The sequence below is a fragment of the Phyllobates terribilis genome, unplaced genomic scaffold, assembly GCF_046119375.1.
Source record: "Phyllobates terribilis strain yellow unplaced genomic scaffold, ASM4611937v1 Scaffold_5__5_contigs__length_657084704, whole genome shotgun sequence".
In the NCBI taxonomy this organism is placed as follows: domain Eukaryota; kingdom Metazoa; phylum Chordata; class Amphibia; order Anura; family Dendrobatidae; genus Phyllobates; species Phyllobates terribilis.
In genome coordinates, this window is record NW_027362765.1 from 458,097,433 (window position 1) to 458,111,741 (window position 14,309).

Here is a 14,309-nt window from a genome sequence, read left to right on the forward strand (position 1 = left end):
CTTGAGCATTTTTCCAGAAGACCCTAACTGGAGGGCTGGGGGGGCAGGAAAATCGCTGAAATGGATGGAAACGTTACTCAAATGGAATGAGAACTGCATGGGGAAGACGCCTGGATGCATCTCTGACTTCCAGGTCGCTGCTGGGAACAATGTTGTCAGAGTATTGCTCCACTTTTAGGGTACATGCCCACGATCCGTGTTTGTTCAGGCTTTCACGCAGCAGAATTTTCGCATGAATCCTGCACCACAGCTCTTGCGTTTTTCTTTGCGTTTTTGTCTATTTGGTATATTAGATGTGCAAAAATATAGATGGATATGGGGTAGATGGATATCTGTGAGATAGATGATTAGTGCAATGCTTGTGTAGTTTACTGTACACGAATGAAACAAATAAATGAAAAAAAATACCTTGGGTCCCCCCTATTTTTGATAACCAGCCAAGCTGAAGTAGACAGCTGCAGGCTTATATTGTCAGGCTGGGAAGGTCCCTTGTTATTGGGTCCTTCCTAGTCTAAAAAATATAAGCCCACAGGTGCTCCAGAATTGTCACGCTATATGAGATGCGCCAATTCTGGCGCTTTGACCGGCTCTTCTCAATTGCCCTCGTGCTGTGGCAATCGGGGTAATGGTAGTTGAGTTTGATGACAGCTGTGATTTGTCAAAACTCACAGCTGGTATCAAGCCTTGAGGTTAGTAATGGAGAAGGGTCTATCAGATACCCCCATTATTAACCCAGTAATCAAAAAAATAAAAACACAAAAAATTACTTTATTTGAATAAAGACTCCCCCCCAGATCAGGGCTGTGGAGTTGGAGTCTGTATAAAATGGACTGACTCCGACTCCTAAAATATATAATAAATTGGGTACAGTAGTTCAATGCAGTTTGTGGGGAATATTTTTTCATAAGAATTTGGGAAAGTTGTGAAATGTCCTGTAAATGTCTGTCCTATTCCTGATCTAAGGGTCTAGACTTTTAGCTGAGATGAATCTGTGCTACAGTAAATTTATCACTTAAACATGAGCCATGTATGAGGGAGTCGGAGTTGGAGTCATGGAAATTGAGGAGTCGGAGGTTTGGCTTACAGACTCCACAGCCCTGCCCCAGACTATCCAATTTATTGGGGGAAAAAAAGCAAAAACCCATGCAGGTCCGCTGTAATCCAACAAATCCGAAGTAGTCCAAAAAAGGATAGCTGAAATACATGAAAAGACAGAAAAAAGACTATAGACAGTCCCTCGTTCACCAATTTCTAACCCAGAATGTTGCCACACAGGTCCGATGTAGACCACGTTCCTCAAATCTGTTTCTGGCGTCTGAATAGCAGTAAAGTGACCGCTGTTCACAGGCCCCGGGTAGTGGCGTCAATGCTCATCATCGTTTCCGAGTCTCACTGCAACGTTGTGTGTGCTCTTTTTTATGACTGGGATAGTAGTGGGGGTGTCTGATAGACACCTCTCCATTTACTAACCCCAGGGGTTGATGAAAGCTGTGATTTGTCAAAAAAACAGCTGTCATCAACCCCCACCTCCATTACCCCGATTGCCACTGCACCAGGGCAATCGGGAAGAGCTGGGCAAAGTGCTGGAATTGGTGCATCTAATGTGATGCGCCACATCTGGGGTGGCTGCGGGCTTGTATTTTTAGGCTGGGAACGGCCCAATAACAAGTGACCTTCCCAGCCTGATAATATCCTCTCACAGCTGTCTGCTTTACCTTGGCTTGTTATCAAAAAAAGGGGGAACCCCACGTCATTTTTAAAAATAATTTACTAAAACCAGGCTAAAAACACATGCATAATAAATGCACCTATATCGCATGTGTTTTTTTATTTTTTTAACTGCGGACTTACCGCATCTAATGCAAGTCTATGGAGTCGGAGGTTTGGCTTACCGACACCACAGCCCTGGTCGTAGCAGGACAGAGCGGAACTGTCCCTCGAGGAGCGCCCATCCCTCAAGCAACCAGGAAGTAAGGCGACTGCAGAGCGTCCAGCCCCCAAGAGACAGCTTGAGAATACTCCTTTAACCCTCTACTGCGGTGGCCAGTTTTTCTTTTTGCGCTTTTGTTTTCTGATGTGTTGCCTTATGTTGATATAGGCTGGTACATGATCTAGCTCTTTTTTTCAATGCAGCCGTATGAGGGCTTGTTTTTTTGAGTGGCGAGTTATTGTTTTGAATGATACCGTTCACCTCATCATATATTTTGTAATGAGAAGCAGTTAAAATATTTCAAGTGTGGTGGAAAAAAAATAATGCAATTCCACCATTTATTTTTGTGTTTTTTTACGTTAGTACGATTATATTGACACCAAATCTAGTTAGATGGTAAAAAAAAATATCCAGAGATGTAAAAACAAAAAAAATTGGTTTGTTATTTCTAATTCTATTTTTTTTTAACTTATTCTATTTTAGTCCCTTTTTAGGGGGCTTGAATTAATACCACTAATATTACGATATATGTCCATCCCCCACCCTGCAGTGATTGACCGAGGCATAAAAATAAGAACACGAATATCAAAAAAAATGCAAGCCAATAAAATCAATACAATGTTTATATATTAATAATAAACACAATAAATACAAAATATAAATAAAGAATGAAATGCACAGGAAATAAAAAAAAAAACGGGGGCTATCGCCATAGAGAAAATAAGACCATAGTGGAAACCTTGCTGGATGGATAATTAATATGGCTACAGGGGTATATTTTATTTGCTTTACGTATTTGTTCCTAAACGGTTTCTTGTGTTTGTAGGAGTGGGAAGTATGTGTACAAGCCTCTGATGAGCCAGACCTGCTGCCCGCAGTACACCATAAGGTAAGAGCGCTGCATGGTTAAAGGGGGTGTCCAGGTTTGGCAGACTTGTGAATCCTCACATTGCGTGCATTGCACACTGGCAGGATTCTCCGCTGCCGGGAGCTTAGTCATATGACCACAAGTATGGTATATACATACTCCCTGCCACATGCCAACTAGACGTGCGCGGCTTTGCTCAGTACAAGTTAATTGATCTCAGCCAGACAAGTCTAGTGGCCGCAAGAAGAATGCAACACGCATGCTTGTAGTCACTTGACCGCCCGGTCTCACGGTTGGTTCTGGAGAGTCCTGACGGTGCGTGCTTTGCACAGTGTGAGAACTCACAAGTCTGTAGAGCTGACGCACTTGAAGTCCTCATGGTCTTTGTTTATAAGCATTCAGCATGTGACCACCTTAGATAATCGATGGCCAAACGTCCCCTGCCTCAGGTATGATGGCTGCCATTGCTGAGCAGTAATACCAGTAGTATGGCACATTACTGCTGTTACCACTGCTGTGTCACTTTGGCCACTTGTAAATAAAGACCATGAGGACGGCTGAAGCGTCTTGGATCTAGCAGAGAAAGAAAGGGTGAATGTTTTCATTTAATTTTATTTATTTTTTCATAGTGTTTACAGCTGTTTTATGAAAGTTTTTATAAAGTTGGAAAACTTTTTTAACCCCTTTACCCCCGAGGGTGGTTTGCACGTTAATGACCAGGCCAATTTTTACAATTCTGACCACTGTCACTTTATGAGGTAATTACTCTGGAACGCTTCAACGGATCCCCCTGATTCTGAGATTGTTTTTTCATGACATATTGTACTTCATGATTGTGGTAAAATTTCTTCGATATCACTTGCTTTTATTTGTGAAAAAACGGAAATTTGGCGAAAATTTTGAAATTTTGTAAGTTTCAAAATTTGAATTTTCATGCCCTTAAATCAGAGAGATATGTCACACAAAATAGTTAATAAATAACATTTCCCACATGTCTACTTTACATCAGCACAATTTTGGAACCAAAATTTTTTTTGTTAGGGAGCTATAAGGGTTAAAAGTTGACCAGCGATTTCTCATTTTTCCAACAAAATTTACAAAACCATTTTTTTAGGGACCACATCACATTTGAAGTCACTTTGAGAGGTCTTTATGACAGAAAATACCCAAAAGTGACACCATTCTAAAAACTGCACCCCTCAAGGTGCTCAAAACCACATTCAAGAAGTTTATTAACCCTTCAGGTGTTTCACGGGAATTTTTGGAATGTGGAAGAAAAAAATGAACATTTAACTTTTTTCACAAAAATGTTACTTTAGACCCAATTTTTTTTATTTTTGCAGGGGTAACAAGAAAAAATGGACCCCAAAATTTGTTGTGCAATTTCCCCTGGGCACGCAGATACCTCATATGTGGGGAAAAACCACTGTTTGGGCGCACAGCAGGGCTCGAAAGGGAAGGAGCGCCATTTGACTTTTTGATTGTAAAATTTGCTTGAATAATTAGCGGACGCCATGTTGCGTTTGGAGAGCCCCTGATGTGCCTAAACAGTGGAGCTCCCCCACAAGTGACCCCATTTTGGAAACTATACCCCTCAAGGATTTTATTAAGGGGTATAGTGAACATTTTGAACCCAGAGGTGCGACACAGAATTTGATAACATTAGGTCATCATATTGAATAAGTTGTCATTAGTCTTGAGCGCAAGTGCTCGCTACTTGAGTTTACATCGGGTACTCAGGTATGCACCATGTATCACGGGTGCTCAAGTGAAATGCTCGAGTCCCCGCCCGCATGTTTCACGGTTATTAGACACCCCAAAAAAAACATGCGGGGATCGCTCGTGCATGGCAGGCAATCCCCGTGAGTTTTTTTTGGCCGCGAAGCATATGGGGCGGAGACCCGAGCACCCGATGCAAACTCAAGTAGCGAGCACTTGCGTTCAACACTAGTTGCCATATCGTCATCTTTTTTTTTTTCTTTATTTTTTTTTTTACTTTTGAAAAAAAAACAACCCCCAACCCCAGCCCTAGTGTTTATTTTTTACGCCGTTCCTCGTGCGGTATAAGTGATGAGATTACTTTATTCTTCGGGTCGGTGCGATTACAGCGATACCAGAATCATATCAGGTTTTTATGATTGACAGCTGTCACACACTAAAAGACACATATTTTGTAAAATCTAGTTTTTGCATTGCCATATTTTGGCCGACAGAGTCATGTGATGGCTTGTTTTTTGCGGGATGAGTTGACTTTTTTATTGGTGCCATTTTCAGGCATGTGACATTTTTTGATCGCTTTCTATTCCAGCTTTTGGGAGGCAGAATAAACAAAAACCAACAATTCAGGAATTGTGTTTTTTTACATTTTTTTATTCTGCTCCGGGTGTGGTAAAATTGATAAGGTAGATTTATTCTTCGGGTCAGTACGTTTACAGCGGTACCACATTTATATCGTATTTTATGTTTTGGCGCTTTTACACAATAAAAGCTATTTTATAGAAAAAAATATTTTTTTGCATCGCTTTATTCTGAGAGCTGTAACTTTTAGATTTTTCGGATGATGGAGCTGTATGGCGGCTTGTTTTTTTGCGGGACGAGATGACGTTTTCAGCGATACCATTTTTATTTATATTTGTCTTTTTGATCGCGTGTTATTCTATTTTTTGTTTGGCGGTATGATAAAGCATTGTTTTTTGCTTTGTTTTTTGTTTTGTTTTTTACCGTGTTCACTGAAGGGGTTAACTAGTGGAACAGTTTTCTAGGTCAGGTCGTTACGGACGTGGCGATACCAAATTTGTGTACTCTTATTGTTTTTTTTTTTTTTTCATAATATTTATTGATGGGTACATTATATTTTTATTTTTAGTGGATTATTTTTTTTATTTTTTTAAAATATTTTTACCTTTTTTTTTTTTTTTTTTTTTTTTCACATTCTGGGAGTTTTTTTACTTTTTTACTTTGTCCCACTATGGGGCTTTCACTTTTTTTATTCTGATCACCTGCATGGCACAGGAATGCAGCACCATCCCTGTGCCATGCAGGCTGTCAGCGATGGACAGGGAGAAGATAGTTTGGAGATGCACTGCGCATGTCCAAACAATCTTACTGCTGTCTGGTGACCCGGATGTTGTCATGATGACATCGGGTCGTCATGGCAACACCCGGGAAGCCGTGGCAGACAGCGCTGGAGGCCGGAAGAGGAGGTGAGTATATCGATCACCTCCTCTTAGCCACCGCAATGCTGTGATCGACTTCAGTCGCAGCATTGCGGGGGTTAATGTGCCGGGAGCGGTGCGGGACCGCTCCCTGCACATAGTACCGGGTGTCAGCTGTGACAATCAGCTGACATCCGGCGGCAATCGCGCCCGCACAGCCTGTGTGCGCGCGCGATCGCGATGACTTACTAATACGGGTCAGGCTCTTAAAGCCCAGGGCACAGACGCGTATTAGTACGTCATGGCTTTAAAGGGGTAAAAATAACTAAATCTATAAAAAGAGGTAAAGTGAGGATGCACCTTGTAGTAGAAAAGAACAGCAGCAGACCATTCTCTTTAAAGGGGTTGTCCCACAAAGTACACTTGTCACCTTAGTACCTACGGTAAGTGTCTGATTGCTGGAACCCCCTTCGATGGCTAGAACAGGGGTCCTGAGCCTCCTTACGACACTATCATAGTGAGAAGCAGTTTGAGTTGAGGGTGGTGGTCATACTTATGCTCAGCTGCTCCATGTTGTCTTTGTGGGTGGACGCTTGTCATCATTGCTCCCCTCGCACTCCTTTTCACTCTTGTAATTTGCTTGTGGGACCCCTGTTCTAGTGATCGAGGATCCCCAATTTATCCTGATGTCCTTTGTGGGACACCCCCCTCTATATTTCGGAGGGAGAGTTTCAATAATTCCAGTTTAGCTGCTTTGTAGATGTCTCGCAAGCATTTTACTCTCTGAACGTTCTTGTCATTGACTTGTGGTTTTCTTCTTAGATTATCTGCTGTGAATTACCAACCTAACAAATCCCACAAGAAAGTCCTCAAAAAAATGCAAAAGTTTCTTCAAGATGGAGAAGTGACACATACTACCAGCGATGGTAAGTGTAGAGAAGAGAAAAGAGTCATCCTACCTATGGAGAACAGTGAATCGTTTCCTCCACCAGAAATGAAACCTCGTTTTACTTCTAAAATGTTAATCAGTAATGAACAGAAGTCATTGTGTTAAGCTGCATTTACAATGCAAGAAAACCGTGAACATGATTATCTTGCAGTGTAAACAGGCTACCAATCACCCATGAAATGATCTTTTGCGCAGCTCAAAAAAAAAAAACAATCAGCATTCTCGATGGCATATTGTCCTGTGTAAATTGGATCAGAAACGGATTAAGGACTGTCATTTCGTTTGGGGTCAATTTTATGTTGGTTTCCGGATGTCTGTACATGACGAATAGAGAAATGTTCCACGTAATCTTATTCTCTAGTTATGGTCTCTTGAAGCAGAGCTGACATGCCGGATTCGGCAGTGGCCTCTAGTCATTGAACGGAGCCGGGCAGTGCAGGTTTTACCTCTGACCGCCGCTAATCAGTGCGGGTCCAACGCCCACCGCCACTACTGATCCAGTATGACCGGACCTGCCCATTTTTCATTTTGTGCTTTCATAATTTTTTTTTACATTTTCTGTCGATGGACAGTAAGTCAACTTGCCAAGCTGTTGTTTTTATTATTTTTTACATCTTTTTTTTAGTCCTTTCCCCTAACTGACCCCGTGACTACTTGCTGTGCTACATACTGCAATGCTTAAGTATTGTATTTTATAGTGAAAATACAAAACGATTTTCCATGAAGCCTAGCGGTAGGTAATTAGAGCCCCAAGATGACAGCAGCTCAAGCTTTTAGTGTCCCTAGTGCCATGGTACCTTATTGGCACTCTGCGTTGTGGGAGGGTCGCTGGGCCGTCCGAATCATTGCAAACCATTTAATTTCCACTGTCTGATCGATGCGATCACTGCTCTTGAGCTTGCTCCATACACTCGCACCTGACCTCAGATGTATGTATGTATAGGTCACAAGTGGTTAAGGGGTTACACTCCCGCCATTTGCAAAATAAAATGTGCTCTTGCTCCTCTTTTTCCTTGCATCAGTTTTGATATTTTTTCCCATTTTGTAAAAATGTGCCATAAAGGTAAAATACTGCTTTGCTGCATTACTGATCATTGGCCGCAGTGTCCATTGACTTTGTGGTAGGGAATTGTTTGACTTGTCTCCTTCTCCCAGGAATTTCAATTGAACCTATGGACTCTCAGGCGGACAGCCCCGTCTCCTGCAACGTTTTCTGCAAAGACAAGAGTGAAGTGTCAGAGGATGAGCTCAAACCACTGAGCACCGAGGCGGAAGAAACTGAGAAACTTCTTGGAGAAAGGGAAATGGAGAGAGACTCTGAGGAAACTCACAAAGAAAGTGACGACCCTATAGAAACCGCTCAGCTGAAGACAAATGTTCATTCCATGCCAAAACCAGGTTAGTTTTATATAAAGTTCAGGAATGAAGCCCCTATAATTGTGTGAGCTGCGCGGGTTTTACCGTAGTTGCCTTACAGGTGGTAGTATTAGGTCTGATTCTGACCAAGGCAACGTCTGAGTATCTATCTATATTGTGTGGGTCTCGTCCGAGCAAAATGGTTCACTATCGTCCACTCAGCTGGGCCATTTCTTTTAAAGGGAATCTGTCAGCAGGTTTTTTGCTAACTCATCTGAGAGCAGCATAATGTAGGCAGAGAAAGCCTGAATCCAGCGATGTATCACTTAGTTTATGGGTGCAGCCGTTCTCACACAGAGCTTTTAGATTTAGCAATGAAGCTCAGCTGAGAAAGCTAACCCCGCCCACACCAGGCTCTGTACATACAAAATCCATAGACAGTGAGCTGCTTATCACAGGAGGGGGCGTGTCAGACCATGGTGTGACCAGGTAGTCACAGCAATTATAAGCTACATGTGCTAAAACTGTCACTGTAAGCAAACACAACCTCCAGACAGGCATTGCTGAAATCTGTTTTAACCCCTACAGCATGCTGTCTTCAGCTTACATAGCAAAAACCTGCTGACAGAGTCCCTTTAATGTTTGCCTCCATTGAAAATCATGTGCAGCGTTTTTTAAAAAGGTTTTCTCATCATCTTCCATGATTAAAATTGCAAAGTGTTTGTTAAAACAACAATTTTGCAATTTGCTTATTAAAAATTCTCTCTGCTCTTAAGAATAGAGGGATTTTTAATTCTCTAGTTCACTGCTCGGTGTATAGTTACCGGACACCTCTGCAGTCTATTAGAGGTGGCCGGTCTCTTAAAAACAGAGCATGTGCTTGCAAGTTATTGCCAATAGATCTTGTAAGCGCTGCTCTGAAGCTTGCTGCATTCGGTTAGCTTTAGTGTCCCAGCGCTCCTCAATGCTGCAGAGTGGAAGCGAACTTTGCTGGCAGCTTTTGAGAGAGCACAATTTGGGCTAGCAGAGCAAAAATGCCACTGGTCCAACTGCCATTCACCTAGGAGCACACCACCCTGCAGGAAGCCATGGGCAAGGAGCAGCGCGCTCAAGCGGGAAGCCACAGGCCAGGAGCTTTTAAAGATCTATGAGACAACCCCTTTAATCACAGCTGATACTTAGAATAATTATATACTTTAAGAGACTTGAAGTGGTGTTTCCAGCACATATGGGAAAGTAATGCTAAAATACCTTTTAAATTTGGTTCCTTTCTTGCGTATGAACCAATGACTCAAGAAAGCCAGGTACTATAATCTTACCCATGGCAAGCGATAAAATAGAAACTCTGCTCTGGTGCCGCTGCATGGTACCACATTAGTGGTATTCACCCCTTCCCGACTTGGTACGTAATAGTACGCACCACATCGTCACCCCCTGTTCAGCGCTGGCTCCGGCGCTGAGTCCGCATTGAATCGGGCACATGTCAGCTGATTATTACAGCTGACATGTGCCCGCAACAGCCGCAGGTGGAATCGCGATCCACCTGAGGCTGTTAACTAGTAAAATGCTGCTGTCAATCTCTGTTAGCGGCATTTAACAGCGCTGGAAGCGCCTCATTTACCCCGCCCATTGGTGACCCCGTCACATGATCGCTGGTCACCGATGGATTGACATGACAAGCCGGGGTCTGCAGCAGACCCCTGTGGTTGTCATGTCTAGATTGCTATGAATGCCGCCCTGTGGTCGGCGCTCATAGCAAGTGAGCACATCTGCTACATACAGGCAATCGGCTCATCACCTCTGTGTAGCGGAGCCGATCAGGCAAGTGCTGCTTCTAGTCTCCTATGGAGGCTATTGAAGCATGCAAAAAGTGTAAAAAAAAAAAAATTTTTTTCAAAAATTAAAAAAATATAAAAGTTTAAATCACCCCCCCTATCTCCCCATTCAAAATAAAACAATAAAAAACCCACACATACATATATTTGATATTGCCGCGTTCAGAATCGCTCGATCTATGAATATAAAAAAAAAAAATTAATCCGGTCAACGGCTTAACGAGAAAAAAAATTCTAAACGCCAGAATTACGTTTTTTTTTGTCACGGCAACATTGCAATAAAATACAATAACGGGTGATCAAAACATCGGATCTACCCCAGAATGGTATCAATAAAATAACTCAGTGAGCAAAAAATAAGCCCTCACCCGGCCACAAATCATGAAAAATGGAGACGCTACAGGTATTGGAAAATGGCGCCATTTTATTTATTTATTTTTTTAGCAAACTATGGATTTTTTTTTCACCACTTAATAAAAACCTTCAGCATCTTCTGTACCTTCCCTCCAAATTTCAGCGTGAATGAGCATTGTTAATGGGCTGCAGTGATGCACAGGCGCCAGCAGATGGCGATATTGAAGAGCTACAATGTGGAGACATTGTCCTTTTCTTCCATATAGGGAAAATATATATTCTTGTACCGTGTTAGTCAGTAGATAGGACTCTCAAATCTAAATATTTTTCTCAGTGGTTGATACCTTTTAATGGCTATCTGAAAAGATGGTAACAAATTGCAAGCTTTCGAGACTACTCAGGTCTCTTCATCAGGCATAGTATAAACCCAAAATCTGAAGAGTCACATTTGTGGTATACTATGCCTGATGAAGAGACCTGAGTAGTCTGGAAAGCTTGCAATTTGTTACCTTTTAATGGCTAACTGAAAAGATGGTATCAACCACTGAGGACAATCTAAATATTTTCCTTTACTTCCATTCACTTTTGCTGTAAAGCTTTGTAGCTTTTTGTCTTCTGTATCCGCCGATCGTGTACATATAACGGGACGATCTACAGATGTTTGTGACCTGTTGCTATCAGTACCGTACGAATGTTACAGGATTCTGACTTTTATTTTAATAATCAGGTAAAGGTGCCGATTCCACCAGGCCGCCTTGTCGGAAAGCCAAAGACATCCGTAAGGAGCGGCGTTTGCAGAAAATGCTGATTCAAAAGGGGGATCCGGCTCCACTGATGGAGCACCCGGCCGTCACCCCAACTGCCTCAAAACCAACAGCAAGTGGCACCAAATCTGTAGAGGAATTTATCCATGTGCCCGACAGCGAAGACTTAGCGCATCGACTGGAGGTAAGAAATCTACATCAATGAATACACACCCGTTCTGCATGAAGACAGGTTAAGACGACACACTATGATTTAGTGGTTGTTACTTTCGTCACCAGTGTTCACAAAGCCGTAAATACGCATTTCCTAAAGTCCAAAAATCTCCGGTATTTGTCACTTCTTCAGTTTTCGTCTCCTGTTAGATTGTTAAAGCGTTAACTTTTTAATGATGGGTGTATCAGCTCTCTAATGCGTAGGTGACTTGCAGATGAGCGAAGATCCGATCGCTATGACCTCCAACTATGCTGAGAATCCATTCATTGTCTGTGGGATTGCTGGAGAAACCCCAGTGCAGCGCTCAGCTATTTTACCAGCAGTCCCATAGAGAATGAGTGGATTGGTCATGTGCGCCGGGGCATGTCAAAACTATTCTGGGGGATGGGGGAGCTTTCCGATCCGCAAATGGTAACCTCGTTAAAACATTCACTTTTAATAACCCTTTAAGCTCCATTTACATGTTCACAGGTGAGGATTTTGCAACAAATCTATTATGTATATGTTAAAACATGAGTAATTTGAGGTCTGAAAGCACTGTTTCTTTTTTAGTATTTTGACGATTTCTCATTTGTTGCAAATAAATACAACATTTTTAGCTTTGAATTCCGGAGACGTTGTCAGTAGTTTATAGACTAAAACAAAAATGTACATTTTACTCAAAAATATATCTATAAAGAGAAGAATCTGAGAAAATGAAAATTTTGCAGCACTCTTAATTTTTACCAGAGCTGTATATAATTACATGGGTTGAAAATAGACCCAGGTCCATGAAATTCAACCTCTCTCCACCAGTTATTAATTTTGACACTAAATTATAAGCCACAATGTTATGTTCGCTGAGGAAGTCACCCGGCCCGTGTATTAAAGCTCTTATAGTGTCGGCCATTACTACGTCTTGTGGTCGGCAGTCCACAGTGTGACTGCTGTAAGCCTATGTTCCCACATGTTGTGTTTTTTTTTTTTTACGTCAGAAATCTGCAGCAAAACTGATCTCTGGCAGGAAATCAGCTGCGTCAGGTTTTGCTGTATTTTTGATACTTTTTTTTTTCACTGTCCTTCTGTCTCTATTTATGCATATACATAAAATTCTGTGGGGAAAAAAAACAAAAACCCCATTGTATTTTGCAATCAAAAACGCTGAAAAAACTTACCTGCGTTTTTTCATCGTTTTTCTCCCCACCCATTACTTCCTATGGGTGAAAAAACGCTGAAAGAAGTAACATGCTCTTATTTTGCAAAAATCCAACCAGGGCCCAAAATACGCAGCAAAAAAACCCCAAGATGTGTGAACAGAGAATTCTGATTTCTCATAGACTTTGCTGGTACTGCAAAACGCAGCTGAAAGTTTGCATAAAAATCTGCAGCAAAAAACCCAACGTGTGTGAACATAGCCTTTCTGCAAAGAACCCTATGTGCAAATATTAGCCATAAAGGATGCTTTTTTATTTTATTTTTTATAGACTCCTGAAAAAGTCTGCCTAGCTTTAGTACAGCTCTGCGACTTCATACAAGGGTGTAAAGGTTCTGACACCTACAGCTTTTTCATAGGATAATGGATACTTGGTTTACATTTCCACGATGAGCATTTGGTGAAATTTTGATGATGCAGATTTTCTGCTTTAGGTTACTTGTATTTTTTTTGTCATGTTTTTGACTCTGCGATTGTCTCTTTTTGAGAAGTTATGCGGCTTTGTTTTTGATACTTCCTGGTATTTGGCTGTAACAAAACTTTGATAGTCATGTGTGGAGTACATGCGATTTTAGGCAATGTTCACACATTGCATTTTTGTTGCCTTTTTTTTTTTTTTTTTTTTTTTTTTATGCAAATTAAAAACTGTTTTACAGAACCAGCAAAAGCGATCAGATTTCAGAAATCTCATGCACATACATTGTTTATTTCCCCCCTGACTAAATTGGAAAAGTGCTTCTTTTTTGATAACTGCAGCATGTCGCTTCTTTCAGTGTTTTTGCAGCAGAAATCTCAGGAACAGGCACTAAACTATCAGCAGGTACAAGAGACAAAAGTACCTGAAAAACGCAGCAAAATTAGCTTTTTTAAGCAGCTTCTTTACGGCAGAAAACAACTTGTGTTTTTTACCTGCAGATTTTCTGCATCTAATGCAATTGTGCAGGGAAAATCTGCATCGAAAACTCACTGTACCCGCAAGAAAAATTGGCTTGAAATGTCCCTCAGTTCAATTGGGGCAGGAGATTTCTAGAAGTCCCATCCACTTTGCTGAAACTATAAGACGCTGCATCAATAACTCATCATGGGAACTTAACTTTATACAATTTTCTGATTTACTATCTATATCAATTCTTCACTTTTTTTTTAATTTAAGAGTTGGCTTGCTTTTATTTCATGGCAACCTTCATTCTCCTGCTCGTGCGATCACATCGGTGCATGACTTCTTGACATCACTTTTTTTTTCCCACTAGTCTTTTCTAATGAGGACACACATTCAGTGACTGCAAGCAGACCTTTTCAAAGCCATAAAAAACTGATACAAGAAATGAATACAGAAATTTTTTTGGGGGGAAAATTTTGTATATACACTTTTTATTTGTGGAAACCTAAATATCCCTTTTTCATAGCCAGGACGGCCACTGAGGTGTCTAGCAACCAGGGCTGTGGAGTCGGAGCCCATTTTGGTGGAGTCGTGGTCGGTATAAAATGGACCTTTGCAAAAAGAACTTCGGCACTCCATACATGAAAATATAAGAAATATTGTATCTAGACTAATGTCACTTTGAAAAATGAAGTTTTTTTGCGCATAATTTGGCCAATTTATGTGTGCCCATCAACCACGACAAGGTCACCTTCGTATGATGGGAAACTACGCTACGCTACCACTGGATATGCCACTCTTGGGCTGTAAGC

General features: G+C 41.4%; 1 protein-coding gene across 6 annotated transcripts in view; it reads left to right on the plus strand.

The window, feature by feature from the left end:
* Positions 1–14,309, plus strand: part of ATE1 (arginyltransferase 1) — a 94,827-nt gene that overhangs the window by 10,042 nt on the left and 70,476 nt on the right. For all 6 annotated transcript variants that reach the window (XM_073685370.1, XM_073685367.1, XM_073685369.1 and 3 more), the window contains exons 3-6: positions 2,757–2,819; positions 6,776–6,879; positions 8,058–8,300; positions 11,175–11,395. In XM_073685370.1, the coding sequence (XP_073541471.1) occupies positions 2,757–2,819; positions 6,776–6,879; positions 8,058–8,300; positions 11,175–11,395 (631 nt within the window). The remainder of the gene's footprint in view (positions 1–2,756; positions 2,820–6,775; positions 6,880–8,057; positions 8,301–11,174; positions 11,396–14,309) is intronic.